Source organism: Coregonus lavaretus, assembly GCF_964263955.1.
Source record: "Coregonus lavaretus genome assembly, chromosome: 21".
Classification (NCBI taxonomy): domain Eukaryota; kingdom Metazoa; phylum Chordata; class Actinopteri; order Salmoniformes; family Salmonidae; genus Coregonus; species Coregonus lavaretus.
Window position 1 is genome coordinate 13,221,018 of NC_140008.1, and position 22,523 is coordinate 13,243,540.

A 22,523-nucleotide genomic window follows, 5' to 3' on the forward strand; every position below is an offset into this window, starting at 1 on the left:
CTGGAACTGAGGCCTATATTTATACCCTTGTAAGAGCATGGATAGGGCTAACTGACCAATAGGAATCTAGAAACAGTGCTTAGGGCATGCACATGGGTGAGGTGCATGGCTACAAAATTATTGGCTAAGGCCACAATCTATCGATCTCTGATGTGAGGGGGGAGAGAGGCGCCACCAAACAAATAAACAACTAAGATGCACATGCCCATAATGTCCAGGAGGGACACACACATAGTTCTCTTTCCACATGGTGATGTTGTTTCAAAAGAAAAGTATGCCACCTGGTGTAAACAATGATGTTATGACAGACAAAGTGATGAGAGGAGTTACCGGTAGTTAATAATAAATCCCCCTAGAGTCGATTTCTGCTGCCCGGCAGAAATGTAATTAGCATAATAAAAAAATCTCCATCAAAATCCGTCAATTTAAGATAGAGATTGGATGCTTCTCAATCCACCACATCCGTGTATGTCGCACTTCCGCATCTGCGGTGAAAGGTGGCAGAGCTAGAGCAGTGTTTGTCAGACCATGAGACTATCCAGAAAATCAAATCGGTCTTCTCACTAAAACGTCTGAAGCGTCCGAACGGTTTGGCCTACAAACTATTATTATGTACCCCTCTATGGAAAGATGAGTCTCTCACGAACACGGACATGTCGGTTGTTTTGCGGTTGTTTTGCTCTAGGATGCTCACAAGCCTCACAAGACATGTCTGAAGGTTCCCATATACCAGTTTAAAAAATGAATGGAAGTATATATGGACATAGTTTAGTGCCAAAAATACGGGGTTAAATACATAAAAAAAAGAAGAGTAGTTTCCTGATCTTTCTTATACCTCTCAGATATAGGACAGACACTTCAGAACAAACTTCCTTTAGATTTTTTGGGGGGACTATCTGTTGTTCCATGTACTGAATCTGTTATTCAATGTGTTTGTATGGGCTAATAGCGGTAAGGCCAAATGCAATGTTTCATCAAATAATTGTTTACAATTCAAAATCAAATAGCTAAATTATCCTTGGTATGACCTTCTTAAAACAATTATTTATAGCTTAGTAGACCCCTGTCTTTTTGTTGTCACGGCCTTATTGTATATCACGGTGGAGTATGAACAAATGGGTTATAGAGCAAACAACGCAAATATCACAATATAGGTTGTAATATGGCTTTTTTACTGGCTCGGCTTGGCTTTCCCAGTGATTTTACCCAGGCACCACTCCGGGGCTACGGATCTTTGGTAGGCCTAATATTCTCATACCATTGTGTTAAATAACCTATGGTATGATCATGACACAATAAAATAGGCTATATACATTTAAGGCAAAAAAAAAACATATTTCTCATTGTTGTATGGATATGTAATTGTCAATGATAAACCATAGTGTATATCAATTAGAGTAGTATCCCCAACCCACCTGTACCAAAGACAGTACAGGTTTAGAAACTCTGCGCCTGTACAGTATTTTGTAAAAACTACATTACCCATAAACATCCTGAAGTCATGGGGCAAATCATGGGATTCACGTTCACTTTCTCCAACCGATACCGCTAAAGTCAGTGGAGCAATCGGACTGCGATGGCGGTGGAGGCGATTTCTCCTGACTGGGAATTCGATCGATTTGACGATGGGTCTACAAGTAAGTAGCTTTTAGTTAGCTTGTTAACTATCCGGATAGAAAAGTATGATTTGCTTTCTCGTCAAATTCGCATGGACTTGAAGCCAGGCTAATTAGCTTGAGTGGCTAGCCACTTACGTTAGCTAGTTGTCTGGACCAGCTTCGCTTTGCCTGAGCTGCAATGTTTTTGTTTTCTTACCAGAAGCTAACGTTAAAGCTCCTGTCAAATGTCAGAAGTAAGCCAGTTAGCTAGCTAGCTAGGTAATTGATTATATTTTGCAGTGGTTGGTTTATAGTTATAGCAAAACGTCTTCCTAATCCTAGTGTTGTTGTTGCACAATACTGGCCAGCAACAGGCCTGTCTCTTCCTTGGCTTTTTCCTCAACTGGCTGTCATGTTGAATTCATTATCTAGGTAACCATTGCCTCACACAGCTAGATTTTCAGGAAAGTTACTGTGCACTTTTGACCCATAAATAAAAAAGCAATCTCGACCAATTCTGTTAGCCACGTAGCTAGCTAACATAGACACATTATTGGCCAGGTCGCAGTTGTAAATGAGAACTTGTTCTCAACTGGCTTACCTGGTTAAATAAAGGTGAAATAAAATATAAAAATACATTCCTCTCACCTGCTCCTCATCAGCAAACAGTTCATTCAGATGATTGACAGTTGAGTTGACAGGAGGCTACAGTACAGGCATCACAGTAGTGCTGTAACTTAGAAGCTAGTGCATCCAAAGTGTATCCTCTATCTTCCAGATTTACATTGCTGTGCTGCTAATCTTATGATCATGTTTTGTCTGTTTGTTCCTCCAGAGATCCACACGGAGGTGCAGCAGAAGAACTATGGGAAGTTTCTGGAGGAGTACACCTCTCAGCTGAAAGGCATCGAGGACGCTCTCGATGACTCCATAGGAGACGTTTGGGACTTCACCCTGGACCCCATAGCCCTGAAGGTATCTCTCCCTCTCTCATCCTGACATTCACCCAGGTTAACTTTCCAAAGACAGTTTCCTGCTGGAACTGAATCTGGGCCAGTTTTCCACTGCTCCTGTTTTGGCTGCAGTCAGTGTCATGACATTCGGGATCATGTTGACTTAGAATGGAGCACGAAAATCACTTAAGTGACCTTCGGTGATGGTGACCACCATAATAGAATGAATGGAACAGACAGCTCTATCGAGAATCATAGAGCATGGATTTTGATTGGACTGTCCATTATACATTTTCCATTATTCTATGGGGATTCTATGGGGACATGAAACTAACCAATTTTTTGATCCTCTTCCTCTTTCAGCTTCTCCCATATGAACAGTCCTCGTTGTTGGAACTGATTAAAACAGACAACAAGGTAAATGAAGCCAAGATAAACTATCCTCAGACATTTGAGTTATGAAACTGTAATAATAGTTAATTAAACCAGAAATATATTTGTTTCATGTATGTAATTATGTCAGTGAAGTATTGTAAATCCCTAGCAGCACGTTGCTATGAATTTGCTGGCTGTGATCCAAGAGATCATAATGAAGTCTTGCAATTTTACCAAGAAGGGAACGGGACTAAGATTGCAACTCAAATGTACAAGTGTGCAGTCTAAAATGTAAATGTAAATGCAGTTGATATTCTTTCTGTCTTTGCTCTCCACAGGTTCTGAACAAAGTCATTACAGTGTACGCAGCCCTCTGCAGTGAGGTTAAAAAGCTGAAGTATGAGGTAAGAATGATGTTTCTTCATTGATAAAAGGTCTTGTTCAACTTTAACTGTACACTGTGTGTGTTCTTTGCACATGCAAATATTTCAGGAAGTCTGCTTGGCAGCGAGCCATTTCAACAGTTTTTGATGTATACAACATACAGTACAGCATGTGCCTTTGTCTCCCTCTGTAGGGGGAAAACAAGTTCTACAACGGCTTGCTGTACTATGGTGAAGGAGGTAATCATCTGTTATTTATGTAGCTGATTTGATTCTTAAGCTTATGTGCACTTATAAATCTCTATCTCTTTACCTCTGAATTATTGTTATTTTTTGTCTAACTAACTGTGTGTGTGTGTGTGTTCCAGTGTCCGACAGCAGTGTGGTTGAAGGAGAGTCACAGGTTCAGATGGGCCGGTTCATCTCCTTCTTTCAGGTCAGTATGATGGAGTAAAACTGAGGAATTACCTAGGGGGGATTTATTGTAGTTCTAGGAATGTCCCTCCCTTTATCTCTCCATTTCTCCTCCTCATCCTCTATTTCTCTGCTGTAGGAGCTGTCCTGTTTTGTGTCGCGGTGCTTTGAGGTGGTGGTCAACATTGTCCATCAGCTGGCGGCACTCTACAACAGCAACAAGTAAGACATGGACTCATCTCGGCACCCAGAACCAAATCTCATATGTGCGCCAACCACTAGACATGGACACATGCACACCCATGCAGACACACACACATTTACTGGAGCTTTATATTTACTCTTATTCATCTTTCAGGGGAGCCACAAAAATCATTGAGTCGTCCGGAGTTCATTTTCAGACAGTGTATGAGCACCTGGGGGAGCTGTTGGTGGTTCTACTCACTCTGGATGAGATCATGGAGAATCACGGCACCCTGAAAGACCACTGGAAGATGTACAAGAGGTACGTACACACAAACAGACAGATGCATGATGATACACAGAAAGGTAAAGGAAATATATTAATTTAGTCTCTCTTCCTTCCTAGGTTACTGAAGTCAGTGCATCATAACCCTGGGAAGTTTGCCATCCCAGAGGAGAAGCTGAAGCCATTTGAGAAGCTGCTTCTGAAGCTCGAGGGACAGCTGCTGGACGGCATGATATTCCAGGTGTGTACGCCCCTCAGTCGTTTCATGTTGGTGACATCACTTCCTGGTGAAGGATACTTGGGTCTCATTCAATATGCATGACGGTTTCAGATTTTTTTTCTGTACACCTTGCTGAAAGGGGGTACTACTGCTACTCCTGAACTCACCCATGACGTTTCTGTCTGTCTGTGTGTATGTTGGCCAGGCGTGTGTGGAGCAGAGGTTTGACGACCCAGGAGAGGGAGTGTCGGTCTCTAAAAACAGTGCCTTCGCTGAAGAGTTTGCCCTCAACATCCGCACTATATTCACCAACGTGGAGTCCAAGATCGGTCAGTCTCTTTGGTCAATCAGTCAATCTACAATAGGCATTGTACTGTAAATGCAAATACTGCGACTAGTACAGTCTTCTTTGCACATTTCAGCGTTGTTGTTTACTGGACAGAAAATGAAGGTCGAAATCTTGTGTATATTTAGTTTGTGTCTCTGGGGTGTGTTTTTAGGCGAGCCCTCAGAGATAGACCAGAGGGATAAGTATGCTGGGGTCTGTGGACTTTATGTTCTTCACTTTCACGTCTTCAGAACTGTCGACAAGAAGCTCTACAAAGCCCTGCTAGACATCTGCAAAAAGGTGTGTGTTTGATTTAAGGTTATGTAGTTGTATTTGTGTGTGTGAACATACACTGAACAAAAATATAAACGCAACATTAAAAAAAAAATGTAAACATGAAAAGTGTTGGTCACATGTTTCATGAGCTGAAATAAAATATCCCAGAAATTGTCCATATGCACAAAAAGCTTACTTCTCTAAAATGTTGTGCACAAATTTGCTTACATCCCTTTTAGTGAGCATTTCTCTTTTGCCAAGATAATCCATCCACCTGACCGGTGTGGCATATCAAGAAGCTGATTAAACAGCATGATCATTAAACAGGTGAACCTTGTGCTGGAGACCATAAAAAGCCACTCTAAAATGTGTAGTTTTGCCACAGATGTCTCAAGTTTTGAGGGAGTTTGTAATTGGCGTGCTGACTAAAGGAATGTCCACCAGAACTGTTGCCAGATAATTGAATGTTCATTGCTCTACCATAAGCTGCCTCCAACGTCATTTTAGAGAATTTGGCAGTACGTCCAATTGACCTCACAACTGCAGACCACGTGTAACCACGCCAGCCCAGGACCTCCACTTCCGGCTTCTTCACCTGCGGGATGGTCTGAGACAAGCCACACGGAGAGCTGATGAAACTGTGGGTTTGCACATCCGAAGAATTTCTGCACAAACTGTCAGAAACGATCTCAGGGAAGCTCATCTGCGTGCTCGTCGTCCTCACCAGGGTCTTGACCTGACTGCAGTTTGGCGTTGTAACTTTGTGGGCAAATGCTCACCTTCGATGGCCACTGGCACGTTGGAGAAGTGTGCTCTTCACAGATGGCAGACGTATGGCGTCGTGTGGGCGAGTGGTTTGCTGATGTCAACATTGTGAAAAGAGTGCCCCATGGTGTCGGTGGGATTATGGTATGGGCTGGCATAAGCTACGGACAACGAACACAATTGCATTTTATCTAGTTCAATTTGAATGCATAGATATACCGTGACGAGATCCTGAGGCCCATTGTCGTGCCATTCATCCGCCGCCATCACCTCGTGTTTCAGCATGATAATGCACGGTCCCATGTCGCAAGGATCTGTACATAATTTCTGGAAGTTGAAAATGTCCCAGATCTTCCATAGCCTGCATACTCACCAGACATGTTACCCATTGAGCATGTTTGGGATGCTCTGGATCGACGTGTATGACAGTGTGTTCCAGTTCCCGCCAATATCCAGCAACTTCGCACAGCTATTGAAGAGGAGTGGGACAACATTCCACAGGCCACAATCAACAGCCTGATCAACTCTATGCGAAGGAGATGTGTCACGCTGCATGTTGCAAATGGTGGTCACACCAGATACTGACTGTTTTTCTGATCCATATCTGTATTCCCAGTCTTGTGAAATCTATAGATTAGGGCCTAATTTATTTATTTCAATTGACTGATTTCCTTATATGAACTGTATCAGTAAAATCTTTGAAATTGTTACAGTGTATTTATCTTGTGAGAGTGCGGTGGTTTAACCCTTCTAAATCCTCTCCCCTTTCTCTCCCTCTATCTCTCCATTCTCTCATCCTCTCTCCCTTCTCCTCTCCCCCTCTCTTCCTTCTCCCTTTTCTGTCTTTTCTCCCTCACTCCCTTCTCTTCTACCCTCTCTCCATCTCTCTCCCTTCTCCTCTCCCCCCAGGTGCCTGCAGTGACTCTGACATCTAACATCATCTGGTTCCCTGACACCTTCCTCATGGCCAAGGTCCCGGCTGCAGCCAAGCTTATGGACAAGAAGAGCGTTCAGAGCATTAGAGCACAGAGAGACGCATATCTGCAGCAGAGAGCACAGACTCTCACCAAGTAGGTCCATCAGTCAGTTCATCACATTTCCAAAATTAGTTTTGCTTTAACCCCTTGATTACAGTTGAGCATGAGGGTAGTCATAGTCTGTTTCCTGTGTCCTCGGAGTTAACATATACATACAGTGCCTTCGGAATATTATTCAGACCCCTTGTCTTTTTCCACATTCTGTTACGTCATAGCCTTATTCTAAAATGAATTAAATAAATAAAAATATTCAGAAATCTACACACAATATCCCATAATGACAAAGCGAAAATAGGTTTTTAGAACTTTTTGCAAATGTATACAAAATTTAAACAGAAATACCTTATTTACATAAGTATTCAGACCCTTTGTGATGAGATTCGAAATTGAGCTCAGGTGCATCCTGTTTCCATGGATCATCCTTGAGATGTTTCTACAACTTGATTGGAGTCCACCTGTGGTAAATTCAATTGATTGGACATGATTAGCAAAGGCACACACCTGTCTATATAAAGGTCCCACAGTTGACAGTCAATGTCAGAGCAAAAACCAAGCCATGAGGTCGAATGAATTGTCTGTAGAGCTCCGAGACAGCATTGTGTCGAGGCACAAATCTGAGGAAGGGTACCAAAAAATGTCTGCAGCATTGAAGGTCCCCAAGAACACAGTGGCCTCCATCATCATTCTTAAATGGAAGAAGTTTGGAACCACCAAGACTCTTCCTAGAGCTGGCCGACCGGCCAAACTGAGCAATCGGGGGAGAAGGACCTTGGTCAAGGAGGTGACCAAGAACCCAATGGTCACTCTGACATAGCTCTAGAGTTCCTCTATGGAGATGGGAGAACCTTCCAGAAGTACAACCATCTCTGCAGCACTCCACCAATCAGGCCTTTATGGTAGAGTGGCCAGATGGAAGCCACTCCTCAGTAAAAGGCACATGACAGCCCGCTTGGAGTTTGCCAAAAGGCACCTAAAGACTCTCAGACCATGAGAAACAAGATTCTCTGGTCTGATGAAACCAAGATTTAACTATTTGGCCTGAATGCCAAGCGTCACGTCTGGAGGAAACCTGGCACCATCCCTACGGTGAAGCATGGTGGTGGCAGCATCATGCTGTGGGGATGTTTTTCAGCGGCAGGGACTGGGAGACTAGTCAGGATCGAGGCAAAGATGAACGGAGCAAAGTACAGAGAGATCCTTGATGAAAACCTGCTTCAGAGCACTCCGGTCCACAGGACAACGACCCTAAGCACACCCCATCCAACCTGATAGAGCTTAAGAGGATCTGCAGAGAAGAATGGGAGAAACTCCCCAAATACAGGTGTGCCAAGCTTGTAGCGTCATACCCAACAGGACTTGACTGTAATCGCTGCTAAAGGTGCTTTAAAAAAGTACTGAGTAAAGGGTCTGAATACTTATGTAAATGTCATATTTCAATTTTATATTTGTAATAAATTTGCAAAAATGTCATTTGTCATTATGGGGTATTGTGTGTAGATTGTTGAGGGGGAAGAAAACAATTGAATCCATTTTAGATAAGGCTGTAACGTAACAAAATGTGAAAAAGGTCCAGGGGTCTGAATACTTTCCGAAGGCACTGTATATGATCTATTATCTCTCCCTTTCAGAGATGTTCAGTCTTACTACGTGTTTGTGACGTCCTGGATGATGAAGATGGAGGCCATCTCGTCGAAGGAGCAGCGCAACGACAAGCTGTCAGAGGACCTCAGTAGCAGGTGTAACATCTTTGTGCAGGTGTGGACTGACGTTATTAACTAACCTTTCAGAAACTGCTCAAACAGTACCAGGGGGATGATTTTATGTCATATTATCTTCCATGTCTCCCCTGCAGGGTATCCTGTATGCCTACAGTATCGGCACCATCATCAAGACTACCATGAACCTGTACATGTCCATGCAGAGACCCATGACCAAGGCCTCCGTCAAAGCCCTCTGCAGACTGGTCGAGCTGCTCAAGGTGTGTGTGCGTGCTAATTTATTGTTGTGCATTATGATAAATAACTGTAGATCAAACATTGTGAATGTATCAAACACAACAGTTGAATGAGGTGTGATGTGACTTCCTCCCTGGTCAGGCAGTGGAGCACACGTTCCACAGGCGGTCCATGGTGGTGGCCGACTCTGTCTCCCACATAACCCAGCACCTGCAGTCCCAGGCCCTCAGCTCCATCGGCACCGCTAAGGTAAACACTACTCTCATCTCAATTCAGGATATTTATTGTGTAGGGAAATTCAATTTACAGCCAGGAGATTACAGAAATGAAACATTTATACACCTTATATTCACATCTGACAAAGAAACACATTTCTATAATTTCTCCCATCAGTTTGAATATGTTTCTCTTCTGTAGAAAAGGGTGATCTCTGACAAGAAGTACAGCGAGCAGCGTCTGGATGTGCTGTCATCACTGGTGATGGCAGAGAATGCTCTCAACGGGCCCAGCACTAAAGAGCGCCGCCTAGTGGTTTCCCTGGCACTCAGTGTGGGAACACAGATGGTACGACCATTGATCAAGTTTCTTCTGCCTAGGGTTGCAAAAGTCCAGTAATTTTCTTCACATTTCCAGGTTTTCCAAAAATCCCAGTTGGAATTTTCCTGGAATCAGGAGGGATTAAGCAGGAAATCCAGGAATCCTCCAACTGGGAATTCATGAAAATCATCGGAATTTGGGGAAAATTAAATGTGAACTGACATGTATGTTATGTTGTGATGGTAACTTCCTCCAAATTATTCCAGAAAACCTTCAAAGACGAGGAGTTGCTCCCACTGCAGCTGGTGCTAAAGAAGCTGGACCTGATCAGTGAGCTCAAGGAGAGGTGAGGGGAACACACGGCCTGGGAAATCCCACTGAGCTAAAGCCTAGGCATTAGCTATAGGACCTAACACAAGTCTTCAGTTCTATTTTAGCAAACTAAAAACCCAGGAAAACACCTGAAACCTAAGTGAATTAATATGAATGTGATGTACCGGTATCTAATTTACCACTGTTCACTGATCAGGGTGAAGGTCCAGTGTGACTGTAGTTTCCTGTACTGGCACAGAGCTGTATTTCCCATCTACCTGGATGATGTGTACGACCACGCTGTAGATGCTGCACGGATACACGTAAGCACTGAACGCACCTCTATTCTCTCAGCGTCAAGAGATATCCTTACTCTCACTTTCATAGCATACTAGCCATAAAGATTGTGAACTGCCAGCACTTCTCTACCAACATGTAGCTCGCTGTTCTGCTTCTCATTGGTTCCTGTTGTCTCTCTTGATGCATTGATTGGTCCGCTTGGCTGTCCCTTCTCCTGGTTGTTGGATATGATTCGCCGGACCTGGTGTCGCTCCTCCCCATGGCTGTTTATGATTGGCTGATGCAGTACATGTTCAGCGCCCTGAGGGACAGCGTGCCCACCATGCTTCACGCTAAACACATGGAGTCATGTGACCAGCTACTGGAGAGCTACGACACCGAGATCATGGAGGTGTTCAATGAGGTGAGATGGGGTGGGTTAGGGTAGGTCTAAAAATCTGTATACAGTGAGGGAAAAAAGTATTTGATCCCCTGCTGATTTTGTACGTTTGCCCACTGACAAAGACATGATCAGTCTATAATTTTAATGGTAGGTTTATTTGAACAGTGAGAGACAGAATAACAACAAAAATATCCAGAAAAACGCATGTCAAAAATGTTATAAATTGATTTGCATTTTAATGAGGGAAATAAGTATTTGACCCCTCTGCAAAACATGACTTGGTGGCAAAACCCTTGTTGGCAGTCACATAGGTCAGATTTTTCTTGTAGTTGGCCACCAGGTTTGCACACATCTCAGGAGGGATTTTGTTCCACTCCTCTTTGCAGATCTTCTCCAAGTCATTAAGGTTTCGAGGCTGACGTTTGGCAACTCGAAACTTCAGCTCCCTCCACAGATTTTCTATGGGATTAAGGTCTGGAGCCTGGCTAGGCCACTCCAGGACCTTAATGTGCTTCTTCTTGAGCCACTCCTTTGTTGCCTTGGCCGTGTGTTTTGGGTCATTGTCATGCTGGAATACCCATCTACGACCCATTTTCAATGCCCTGGCTGAGGGAAGGAGGTTCTCACCCAAGATTTTACGGTACATGGCCCCGTCCATCGTCCCTTTGATGCAGTGAAGTTGTCCTGTCCCCTTAGCAGAAAAACACCCCCAAAGCATAATGTTTCCACCTCCATGTTTGACGGTGGGGATGGTGTTCTTGAGGGAATAGGCAGCATTCCTCCTCCTCCAAACACGAGTTGAGTTGATGCCAAAGATCTCGATTTTGGTCTCATCTGACCACAACACTTTCACCCAGTTCTCCTCTGAATCATTCAGATGTTCATTGGCAAACTTCAGACGGGCCTTTATATGTGCTTTCTTGAGCAGGGGGACCTTGCGGGCGCTGCAGGATTTCAGTCCTTCACTGCGTAGTGTGTTACCAATTGTTTTCTTGGTGACTATGGTCCCAGCTGCCTTGAGATCATTGAGAAGATCCTCCCGTGTAGTTCTGGGCTGATTCCTCACCGTTTTCATGATCATTGCAACTCCACGAGGTGAGATCTTGCATGGAGCCCCAGGCCGAGGGAGATTGCCAGTTCTTTTGTGTTTCTTCCATTTGCGAATAATCGCACCAACTGTTGTCACCTTCTCACCAAGCTGCTTGGCGATGGTCTTGTAGCCCATTCCAGCCTTGTGTAGATCTACAATCTCTTCCCTGACATCCTTGGAGAGATCTTTGGTCTTGGCCATGGTGGAGAGTTTGGAATCTGATTGATTGATTGCTTCTGTGGACAGGTGTCTTTTATACAGGTAACAAGCTAAGATTAGGAGCACTCCCTTTAAGAGTGTGCTCCTAATCTCAGCTCGTTACCTGTATAAAAGACACCTGGGAGCCAGAAATCTTTCTGATTGAGAGGGGGTCAATACTTATTTCCCTCATTAAAATGCAAATCAATTTATAACATTTTTTACATGCATTTTTCTGGATTTTTTTGTTGTTATTCTGTCTCTCACTGTTCAAATAAACCTACCATTAAAATTATAGACTGATCATTTCTTTGTCAGTGGGCAAACGTACAAAATCAGCAGGGGATCAAATACTTTTTTCCCTCACTGTATATTCCCTGTATACATCCCACCTTCCCCCATCTCTTTCCACACCCCTCCATCTCCCACCCTTCATCACTCCCCCTTCTCAGCACCTGTTGGACAAGCTGTGTAAAGAGATAGAGAAGGACCTGCGTCTGTCTGTCCACACACACCTGAAGCTGGACGACAGGAACCCCTTCAAGGTGGGCATGAAGGACCTGGCCCACTTCTTCTACCTCAAACCCATCCGCTTCTTCAACCGCTTCATACACATTAAAGGTAGCTGCGCACTGCACTGGATGGGCCCCTGGGATATAGCACTGTGGTGTGGTGTGTTTGTGTGTGTGTGGTTTTCATGTCCTTTACCATAATGTGTGTTCAGTCTGTTCTATGCATGTTTGTTTGTGTGTCTTTGTCTCAGAGTATGTCTCACAGTGTGTGTGTCGTCCCCACAGCTTATGTGACTCACTACCTGGATAAGACATTCTATAACCTGACCACGGTGGCTCTGCATGACTGGGCCACCTACAGCGAGATGAGGAACCTGGCTACACAGCGCTACGGACTCATGATGACAGAGGCACACCTACCCAGCCAGACCCTAGAACAGGTGTGTGTGGGTAGAGAGAGAGTGTGGGTAGAGAGAGAGTGTGGGTAGAGAGAGAGTGTGGGTAGAGAGAGAGTGTGGGTAGAGAGAGAGTGTGGGTAGAGAAGGTGTAGGTAGAGAGAGAGTGTGGGTAGAGAGAGAGTGTGGGTAGAGAGAGAGTGGGTAGAGAGAGGGTGTGTGGGTAGAGAGAGAGTGTGGGTAGAGAGAGTGTGTGTGTGGGTAGAGAGAGAGTGTGGGTAGAGAGAGAGTGTGGGTAGAGAGAGAGTGAGTGTGGGGGTAGAGAGTGTGGGGTAGCGAAAGAGTGTGGGGGTAGAGAGAGTGTGTGTGTGTGTGTGGGTAGAGAGAGAGAGTGTGTGTGGGTAGAGACAGAGTGTGTGTGTGGGTAGAGACAGAGTGTGTGTGTGTGGGTAGAGACAGAGTGTGGGTGTGGGTAGAAACAGAGTGTGTGGGTGTGGGTAGAGACAGAGTGTGTGGGTGTGGGTAGAGACAGAGTGTGTGTGTGTGGGTAGAGACAGAGTGTGTGTGTGTGGGTAGAGAGAGAGTGTGTGTGGGTAGAGAGAGAGTGAGGGTCGAGAGGGTGTGGGTAGAGAGAGAGTGTGGGGGTAGAGAGTGTGGGGTAGCGAAAGAGTGTGGGGGTAGAGAGTGTGTGTGTGGGTAGAGAGAGAGAGAGTGTGTGTGTGTGTGGGTGGGTGGGTAGAGTGTGTGTCTGTGTGGGTAGAGAGTGTGTGTGTCTGTGTGGGTAGAGAGTGTGTGTGTGTGTGTGTGTGGGTAGCGAGTGTGTGTGTGTGTGGGTAGCGAGTGTGTGTGTGGGTAGCGAGTGTGTGTGTGTGTGTGTGTGTGGGTAGCGAGTGAGTGTGTGTGTGTGTGTGGGTAGCGAGTGTGTGTGGGTAGAGAGTGTGTGTGGGTAGAGAGTGTGTGTGTGGGGGTAGAGAGAGAGGGGTAGAGAGTGGGTAGAGAGAGAGAGAGTGTGGGTAGAGAGAGAGAGAGAGAGTGTGGGTAGAGAGAGAGAGAGAGAGAGTGTGGGTAGAGAGAGAGTGTGGGTAGAGAGAGAGAGAGAGAGAGAGTGGGTAGAGAGAGAGAGAGAGAGAGTGTGGGTAGAGAGAGAGAGAGTGTGGGTAGAGAGAGAGAGAGAGTGTGGGTAGAGAGAGAGAGAGAGAGTGTGGGTAGAGAGAGAGAGAGAGTGTGGGTAGAGAGAGTGAGAGAGTGTGGGTAGAGAGAGTGTGGGTAGAGAGAGAGAGTGTGGGTAGAGAGAGAGAGAGAGAGTGTGGGTAGAGAGAGAGAGAGAGAGTGTGGGTAGAGAGAGAGTGAGTGTGGGTAGAGAGAGGGTGAGTGTGGGTGGAGAGTGTGTGGGTGGAGAGAGTGTGTGGGTGGAGAGAGAGTGTGGGTGGAGAGAGAGTGTGGGTGGAGAGAGTGAGTGTGGGTGGAGAGAGTGAGTGAGTGAGTGAGTGAGAAAATATATGTGTGTGTCATTTGATGAAGTCTGCTGAGATCAGGATTCAATCTGAACGGCCTTTCCGGCTATGCACCTTTTAAAGGCAATGTTCCCGCATTCGCGGAGACTGCATTCATGGTAAAAGCTGCATAGGCTATGTCGGCTAAATCGGAAATGACCTTTAAATAGCTCATAGTCGACACAGGCCAGGATTCAATCAAATAGCGCTGTGTCCTTTTGCTCTGGCCAGGGACTGGACGTGTTGGAGATCATGAGGAACATCCATGTGTTTGTGTCCCGCTATCTCTACAACCTCAACAACCAGGTAAGAGGTCTCTCTTCCCTGTCTGTCCTGTCTGTTTCACCTGTCCTGTATGTCTAAACTGTCCTGTCCTGTCTGTCTCACCTGTCTGTCTGTCCCTCAGATCTTCATCGAGAAGACAAGCAACAACAAGCACCTGAACACCATCAACATCCGCCACATCGCCAACTCCATCCGCACCCACGGCACGGGCATCATGAACACCACAGTCAACTTCACCTACCAGTTCCTGAGGAAGAAGTTCTACATCTTCAGTCAGTTCATGTACGACGAGCACATAAAGTCCAGACTCATCAAAGACATACGCTTCTTCAGGGAGACCAAAGACCAGTCAGACCAGAAGGTAACGGGGCTCACTTCACCTTTTCAGCTGTGTGGAAAAACCTGTTGTGAAGTCATACATTCATGGCCAGTCTTTCCCTTTAGATTATAGAATTGAAGAACTAGTCACGAAAGGCTCCGGTTTTAAAAACAAACAGGAGTGTTGCTCCTGGACTGACATTTCCTCTGACTGTATCACTATATATGTATGTTTGTGATCTAGTACCCGTTTGAGAGGGCAGAGAAGTTTAACCGTGGCATCAGGAAGCTTGGCATCACCCCAGACGGGCAGAGTTACCTGGACCAGTTTAGACAACTCATTAGCCAGATCGGTAATGCCATGGGCTACGTGCGCATGATCCGCTCTGGAGGACTCCACTGTTGCAGCAGCGCCATCAGGTACCAGACACAGGGCATTAATAGTATGTTATAACACTTTAAGATATGGAATGTTCTACTCTGTTTGTGTTTCCCAGGTTTGTCCAAGCTTGGAGATTTAGTACTGTAAGGGTTGTGGGTAATGTAGTTCTTGGAGATGTAGTACTGTAAAGGGGGTTGTGGGTAATGTAGTTTTATAGTAAATGGTGAGCCATAGACCCACTTGTGTATTGTGTGTTTCCCAGGTTTGTCCCTGACCTGGAGGATATAGTGAACTTTGAGGAGCTGGTGAAGGAGGAGGGGCTTTCAGAGGAGACCCAGAAAGCTGCCAGGTATGCTTGTGTGTGTGCACCTGATGTATTTCAATTCACACAGATTTAACCAAAACAATTGCTCTCTGTGGGGTAAATAAAGGTTTCTTATCTCTTCTGAATGTGTCTTCCTCTCAGCCTTCTGGACTCTGTGCTGGGGGATCTGACCAGTAACTCTGCCGAGGGGACAGAGTACTTCAAGATGCTGGTGGGAGTGTTCGCCCCCGAGTTCCGCAGCATCAAGAACATGCACCTGAGAAACTTCTACATGATCGTACCTCCTTTGGTGTGTCCTTTCACTCCTCTCTCTATTCATCTTTCACTCATGTCTGAGCACTTCGTCTCTGTTCGTTGGTCTGTCTGTCAGGCTTTCACCCAGCTCTGTGAGCAGTCTGTCCATCCCTCTCTCTTCATTTGTCAACTCCTCTCCTTTGGGATCTATTCTCTCCTTTACGTGTATCTGTTTATCTATCGGTCTCTCTCCCTGTCCATCTCGCTTTCTGTTCTAAAGCGGCTATACCTTCTCTTATACAACCTCTCCTTTCCTCTCCTTCAGACAGTGAATTTTGTGGAGCACTCCATCGGCTGCAAGGAGAAACTCAACAAGAAGAACAAAGTAGGGGCAGCCTTCACAGACGATGGCTTTGCCATGGGTGAGTCATTGTGTTATGATCTTTCACAGATCACTGTATGTAGTAGGATAGGATTAAACTTTCACATTGGTTGTTGATGATTTTCACTGATCTTTGTTATCTCACCCTCATCTCTCTCCCTTCCTTCCTTCCTCTTCTCCCCTCCTCTTTCTCCTTCCTCCCTCTCCAACCTCCCCTCTCCCTCCTACCCCTCCCTCTCCCTCCCTCCTCCCTCTCCAACCTCCCCTCTCCCTCCTACACTTCCCTCTCCAACCTCCCCTCTCCCTCCTACCCTTCCCTCTCCAACCTCCCCTCTCCCTCCCTCCTCCCTCTCCAACCTCCCCTCTCCCTCTCCCTCCCTCCTCCCTCTCCAACCTCCCCTCTCCCTCCCACCCCCCCTCTCCCTCCCTCCTCCCTCTCCCTCCTACCCCTCCCTCTCCAACCTCCCCTCTCCCTCCTCCCTCTCCCTCCTACCCCTCCCTCTCCAACCTCCCCTCTCCCTCCTACCCGTCCCCTCTCCCTCCTACCCCTCCCTCTCCCTCCCATCCCCCCCTCTCCCTCACTCCTACCCCTCCCTGTCCCTCCCTCACCCCCTCTCCCTCCTACTCCTCCCTCTCCATCCGTCCCTCCCCCTCCTACCCCTCCCTCTCCCTCCACCCCTCCCCTCCCCTCTCCCTCCTACCCCTCCCTCTCCTACCTCTTCCCTCTCCTGCCCCAGGTGTGGCCTACATCCTGAAGCTGCTGGACCAGTACTTGGAGTTTGACTCCCTCCACTGGTTCCAGGCGGTCAGGGAGAAGTACATGAAGGAGATGAGTGCTGTGGTGAAGGAACAGAACGTCCAGGCCACCAGCCAGGATGAGAAGCTCCTGCAGACCATGAACCTCACCCAGAAGAGGCTGGACATCTACCTGCAGGTACATGTCTGACCACTGACCTCATATCTAGGATTAGATTATTCAACCTCAAGTCTTAGCTTTGACCATCATGAGGGTTTGACAATATCTGATCCTGGGACAGTAACCTACCTACTGCTGCAAAAGGAGAGGAGGGGGAATATGAGCTTGGCAGCTTTGTATGTAAGACACTGAAATAATCAATTCAACCAATCAATCACTAATGCCCCCTCTCTGTTGTCTCCTTTAGGAGTTTGAACTGCTTCACTTCTCCTTGAGCAGCGCTCGGATCTTCTTCAGGGCTGACAAGACGGCCGCAGAGGAGACCCAGGAGAGGAAGGACAGAGGTCAGGGGTCATGAGGGCGGGCAGGTAGCCTAGCGGTTAGAGTGTTGGGCCAGTTACCGAAAGGTTGCTTGTTCGAATCCCAGAGCTGACTAGGTGGAAAAATCGTTCGATCTGCCCTTGAGCAAGGCATTTAACCCTAATTGCTCCAGGGTCGCTGGCCGTGATCCCTGGCCGTGACCCCACTCTCCGGGGGAGTGGGATATGCAAAAAACTAATTGCCATTTCACACCACACACATGTACATGTGTGAAACAGGACAAATATAAGCGCCCCCCCCCTATTTGACCTTTTGAGGAGGGGTCACTGGGGGAGGTCAATCTGGTTTCCATGGAAACCACTCTGTTTTTGTTTAATTTTCTATTTTACCTTTATTTAAACAGGGAGTCACCATTGAGACCAGGGTCTCTTTCGCAACGGAGCCCGGCACATACAATTCTTGTGACAAAATCAGATCAGTGCAAAAACAAATTAAAATACAGCAGAAAAAACGATCAAGAAAAAGAAAACAGCCACATTCCTCAGCAAATAGTTCTCCAATCTATATTTTGTGGAGGAGAGATGTAGAAATACATTTTCAATTCATGTAATGATGGTTGTGCAAGTTGTGTTTTGCATAGTGTCTTTATGGAGAGTACCAAAGCACTTTACAGGAAGATTAGCTGATGTTATGCCATCAGCTAATGGGGAAAGCTTTAAATCTTGTGGAATAATGTTATGTAAAAATGACCGTCTTTATTTCTGTCTTTCAGAAGTGGCTGCCAAAGCAGTGCCCACCTGTACAGATGGCTCTGAACTTCTAAAAGACTTCTAAGGGACACTCATGACTTCATAGGTCAGAGTTCAAATATCAGTGCTGGGACTAATCTGGAGCACAGGGGCACGCCACTGGATGGAGAGGAGGATAAGGTGGGGGAAAAACGGGCAGAAGACTACTGTCATGTCCTGTGATATAACAGTGAAAGTAGAAGACTGGAGTGTGTTCCTAGAGACATGGAAGCCCCCCTTAGCAGGAAACGGGACAATGATGGAGAAAGATCCATTCTTTGCCCCTGAACTGCTGGTCCTTTGTGTTCTAGATGGGTCCTGGGAGGCTCTGGTGAGAGAGGCAGAGAGGGTTCTAGTAATGATTTGCTTCATGTGATTCTGGTCTCATGTCTGCAAAGCATCTCATGATTATGTCCCCATGGAGGTGTCGCATCATTAATAAAATGGCATCTCTTTCTCAATCGCTCAAACACACGCTCTTCTCTCTGTTGTCTGTCTCTTTCTCTGATTAGCTACTTTGTAGCTTTTAACTGGACTGCTTCTTATCATTTATTTTGGGGGATGAGTAGTGAATGTCAGGCAAAATGTTATTTCTTTTCTGTGGCTACATTTGATTGGTTATAATAAATAAATAATGAGAGAGAGAGACAGCGAGATATGTCAGCAGACTGTTTACTCAGCCTGAATAGACTAGATGTCCAGTGGCACAACAGGCCAGAGATATGATTAAATCAGCAGCTCTGTAATTAATGACTCCGATATCGGGGAGATGATGTGTAATCAATTACGTTGATTGATGGATTTGTATCTGTGTGTACATGTTACTTTCCACTTTTGGTTCTCAGACATAATGCTGAAACTCACGTCTTAATCCTAACATTTATCTGCTACCTCTTCTGCAGTGCTGACATCATAGCCTGTGTCCGTGTAATGTTGAGCATCACAATGAATGAACACACAATAATCGGATGTTCTTGCAGAAGAGAAGAGTGATTTGTTGTGGTAGCTGGATTCTCTGTAGTGTCTCCATAGAATATTATGATGATGTGTGTGCATCACATTTGACTTCATGAATGTTTTCAAAGTGCAAAGACAGACATGACTTGAGTTGAAATGCCAAGGTAGACATTTTATGTTTATATGAAATTCTATTGGATTTCACTCCTTGCCATTGTGATTTTCTTTAAGTTCAGGCCAGGGTGCCTTTTTGATTGTTCAATGATGACTCATATTGTGTATGTTTCTAGACATAAAATACTGGTTGAACATGCAAAGTCATGATGTCATAGGGCCCTGTGTTTTGGGCAATCATGTAACATGACCTGGATTTTAACCTTTATTTAAAGCTTTTTTGTCAAACTGGCCCCTTTTCTTTTTATGTCAATTCGTCCAGCACCATCCTCAGACCGTTGTTTTCATTTTTGGTGTCATTCTCATTTCTGTAAAAGGCTTCAAATAAAGGTTCAAATCTAGGTCATGTGACATGACAGCCAGTGGTGGAAAAGTACCCAATTGTCATACTTGAGTAAAAGTAAAAAATACCTTAATAGAAAATGACTCAAGTAAAAGTGAAAGTCACCAAGTAAAATACTACTTGAGTAAAAGTCTAAAAGTATTTGGTTTTAAATATACTTAAGTATCAAAAGTAAAATTATGAATAATTTCAAATTCCTTATATTAAGCAAGCCAGAGGCACACTCCAACACTCAGACATCGTTTACAAACGAAGCATGTGTGTTTAGTGAGTCCGCCAGATCAGAGGCAGTAAGATGACCATGGATGTTTTATTGATAAGTGCGTGAATTGGACAATTTTACTGTCCTGCTAAGCATTCACAATGTAAAGAGTACTTTTGGGTGTCAGGGAAAATGTATGGTGTAAAAAGTACATTCTTTTCTTTAGGAAGTATTTAAAAATAGAAATAGTAAAGTACAGATACCCAAAAAGAACGACTTACAGTAAGTAGTACTTTAAAGTATTTTTACTTAAGTACTTTACACTACTGATGATAGCCCAAAACACAGGGCCCTAGACCATAAGTGCACATCGAATAGAGAAATGTAGCCAAGGTTGATCCCTTAGGCTTTGTTTTTGGTTCAATGACATGCCTACAGGTGTCTGTCCACTAAAAATGTGCTTTGATTTTATTATTGAGTGAAGACGAGTTACTTAACATTTACATTTTAGTCATTTAGCAGACACTCTTATCCAGAGCGACTTACAGTTAGTGAGTGCATACATTTTTTCATACTGGCCCCCAGTGGGAATCGAACCCACAACCCTGGCGTTGCAAGCGCCATGCTCTACCAACTGAGCTACACTTAAGAGAGAAAAAACGTTGTTAATGAAATGGTAGCTGTGAAGTGATAGCTAGAATCGAAGGGACCAGTTCTGAGTGTCTTTTGACCAATCAGACTAGTTCTGAAAAATATCTGATTTAATGTGATTGGTCAAATAACAATTAGTTTTTAAAAATCTGAATTTGGCTGCCTGTGTAAACGCAGCCATTGAGAGTGACAGGGTTGGGGTGAGGAAGGACTTTTGGGGAGAACTGTGACCCTAATCCTAACTGTAGGAGAGAGAAGTAGGTGAGTGGGTTGGTTTGATACCCAGGTTGGTTCATTTCAGCCGTCAGCTTGGCATCGTAATTCCAATGTCTTGTTTGTGTTGATTAACCTATAGTAAATACAAGGCATTTGTGTATATTAACCATGATTAGTGTATTGTATACTTACAGATACAATGTCATAGTAATAAAATAGATTTCTAAAGAAATGAATTGTGTGTTTACTAATCTCTCGCGGACACACTGCATCTGACCAAATTACACAAGATTTTAGTTCTGAGTTAACCGAGGTTGTGTTTACTTGTGTAATTCTTCATTAGGCACAGGCACTAATCACAAACCAATTATGACTTCAAGAAATATCCTCTATTTTGTGATAATCACATCACATGATCTATTATCATCCTAGACCTGTATTAGTCCAACCCTCCCTACTCCTTCCTTCCACACCACTGGCCCAGAGATGGTCCTGTCTGTATCAGCAGGTCAGTAATACACTGGTTATACACAGATAATACAGATACAACTCAGAGGACCACTGAAAGTTGGAAATCATTTCATATACACTAAGTGGACAAATCATTAGGAACACTTTCCATGCATTGGGCCAGTAACTCAAAGATTGCTGGTTTGAATCCCCAAGCTGTTAAGGCTCTGTCAATGTGCCCGTGAGCAAGGCAGTTAACCCTAATTGCTCCTGTAAGTCACTCTGGATAAAAGCGTCTACTAAATGATGTAAATGTTATTGATGTCACTTGTTAAACCCACTTCAATCAGTGTAGATGCAGGATTTTTAGGCCTTCAGACATGGATTGTGTATGTGTGCCATTCAGAGGGTGAATGAGCAAAATATTTGAGTGCCTTTGAACGGGGTATGGTAGTAGGTGCCAGGCGCACTAGTTTGTGTCAAGAACTGCAATGCTGCTAGGTTTTTCACGCTCAACAGTTTGCCATGTGTATAATAATAATAATAATAATATGCCATTTAGCAGACGCTTTTATCCAAAGCGACTTACAGTCATGTGTGCATAAATTTGACGTATGGGTGGTCCCGGGGATCAAACCCACTATCAAGAATGGTCCACCACCCAAATGACATCCAGCCAACTTGACACAACTGTGGGAAGCATTCCTGTGGAACGCTTTCGACACCTTGCAGAATCCATGCCCCGATGAATTGAGGCTGTTCTGAGGGCAAAATGGGGGGTGCAACTCAATATTAGGAAGGTGTTCTTAATGTTTTGTACACTGTGTAAATTCAGTGTCAAATGTGTTTGGTTCTCATTAAGAATGCCCCCCCCCCCCACTTCCCTCAGAAACCAGACTCCACACAACAGTAGTTCAGGAAAGCCTTTTTTGCTTTATTAAAAAGAAAAGCTTTGAACGTCAGAAAATACAAGATTGGTCTGTATTAATTTTTTTCCTTCAAATTATTATTCAGTTTTCCTTTTCCTATGAAATGCTGCTGTTTAAACAGCTGTGATTGAAATGTGTCCGTCTGTCCTCTTGCTTTGGACTTTGGGGGTGGATGTCCTTGTTTTTCCTGAGAATCAGGCCTTTCCTTGTTTGTCTTTTTAATTTGTATTTCTTCGTAAGTGCCCACAGTGCCGAGTGTGATGCCCTGTCCAGCAGATCCAGAAATGTCCTGTTTTATCTACATATTGTACTCCATGCTGACCTCCTAAAGACGAGGTACAAGGCAGGGCAAATTTTTTCTCCAAAATAGATGTCATATATATATATATATATATATATACACACATACATATATATATATAATATATACACATTCGTACATACATATCTTTATTCATGTGATGTTCAAAATGTTTTTTTTAAATGTACATGTTTACAAAATCGTAACAAAGACAGGAAAGTGTTTCGCTCGCTCTGGAACAATGAAGCTGGGTAGGTAATCTAACAACCCTTCACTAAAACGGTCTCTGATTTGTATATTGAAGCCAGACAGAAAATACCAGTCAAAAGGAAAGAAAGAAAGAAAGAAAGGGATGTG

At 44.6% G+C, this 22,523-nt stretch overlaps 1 protein-coding gene across 1 annotated transcript; it reads left to right on the plus strand.

The window, feature by feature from the left end:
* Positions 1 to 1,503: 1,503 nt before the first annotated feature.
* On the plus strand, positions 1,504 to 22,516 carry washc4 (WASH complex subunit 4). Its single transcript, XM_084185771.1, has 30 exons — positions 1,504 to 1,637; positions 2,434 to 2,573; positions 2,915 to 2,968; positions 3,265 to 3,330; positions 3,504 to 3,549; positions 3,678 to 3,745; positions 3,863 to 3,945; positions 4,082 to 4,228; positions 4,313 to 4,433; positions 4,618 to 4,741; positions 4,913 to 5,040; positions 6,691 to 6,851; positions 8,447 to 8,573; positions 8,671 to 8,796; positions 8,915 to 9,022; positions 9,191 to 9,337; positions 9,577 to 9,656; positions 9,840 to 9,945; positions 10,209 to 10,325; positions 12,045 to 12,213; positions 12,390 to 12,544; positions 14,224 to 14,298; positions 14,399 to 14,638; positions 14,840 to 15,015; positions 15,240 to 15,326; positions 15,444 to 15,591; positions 15,862 to 15,958; positions 16,656 to 16,852; positions 17,082 to 17,178; positions 17,928 to 22,516. The coding sequence occupies exons 1-30, from the start codon at positions 1,577 to 1,579 to the stop codon at positions 17,987 to 17,989; spliced, it is 3,513 nt and encodes a 1,170-aa protein (XP_084041897.1). The 5' UTR covers positions 1,504 to 1,576; the 3' UTR covers positions 17,990 to 22,516.
* Positions 22,517 to 22,523: the final 7 nt, after the last annotated feature.

What these genes read in the sequence shown, in the direction of transcription:
- washc4 (XM_084185771.1), top strand. Translation starts at nt 1,577, where the DNA reads ATGGCGGTGGAGGCGATTTCTCCTGACTGGGAATTCGATCGATTTGAC. An exon ending in ATTTGACGATGGGTCTACAA is followed by an intron (nt 1,638 to 2,433) that starts GTAAGTAGCTTT and finishes TTGTTCCTCCAG; the next exon opens with AGATCCACACGGAGGTGCAG. An exon ending in GCTGTACTATGGTGAAGGAG is followed by an intron (nt 3,550 to 3,677) that starts GTAATCATCTGT and finishes TGTGTGTTCCAG; the next exon opens with TGTCCGACAGCAGTGTGGTT.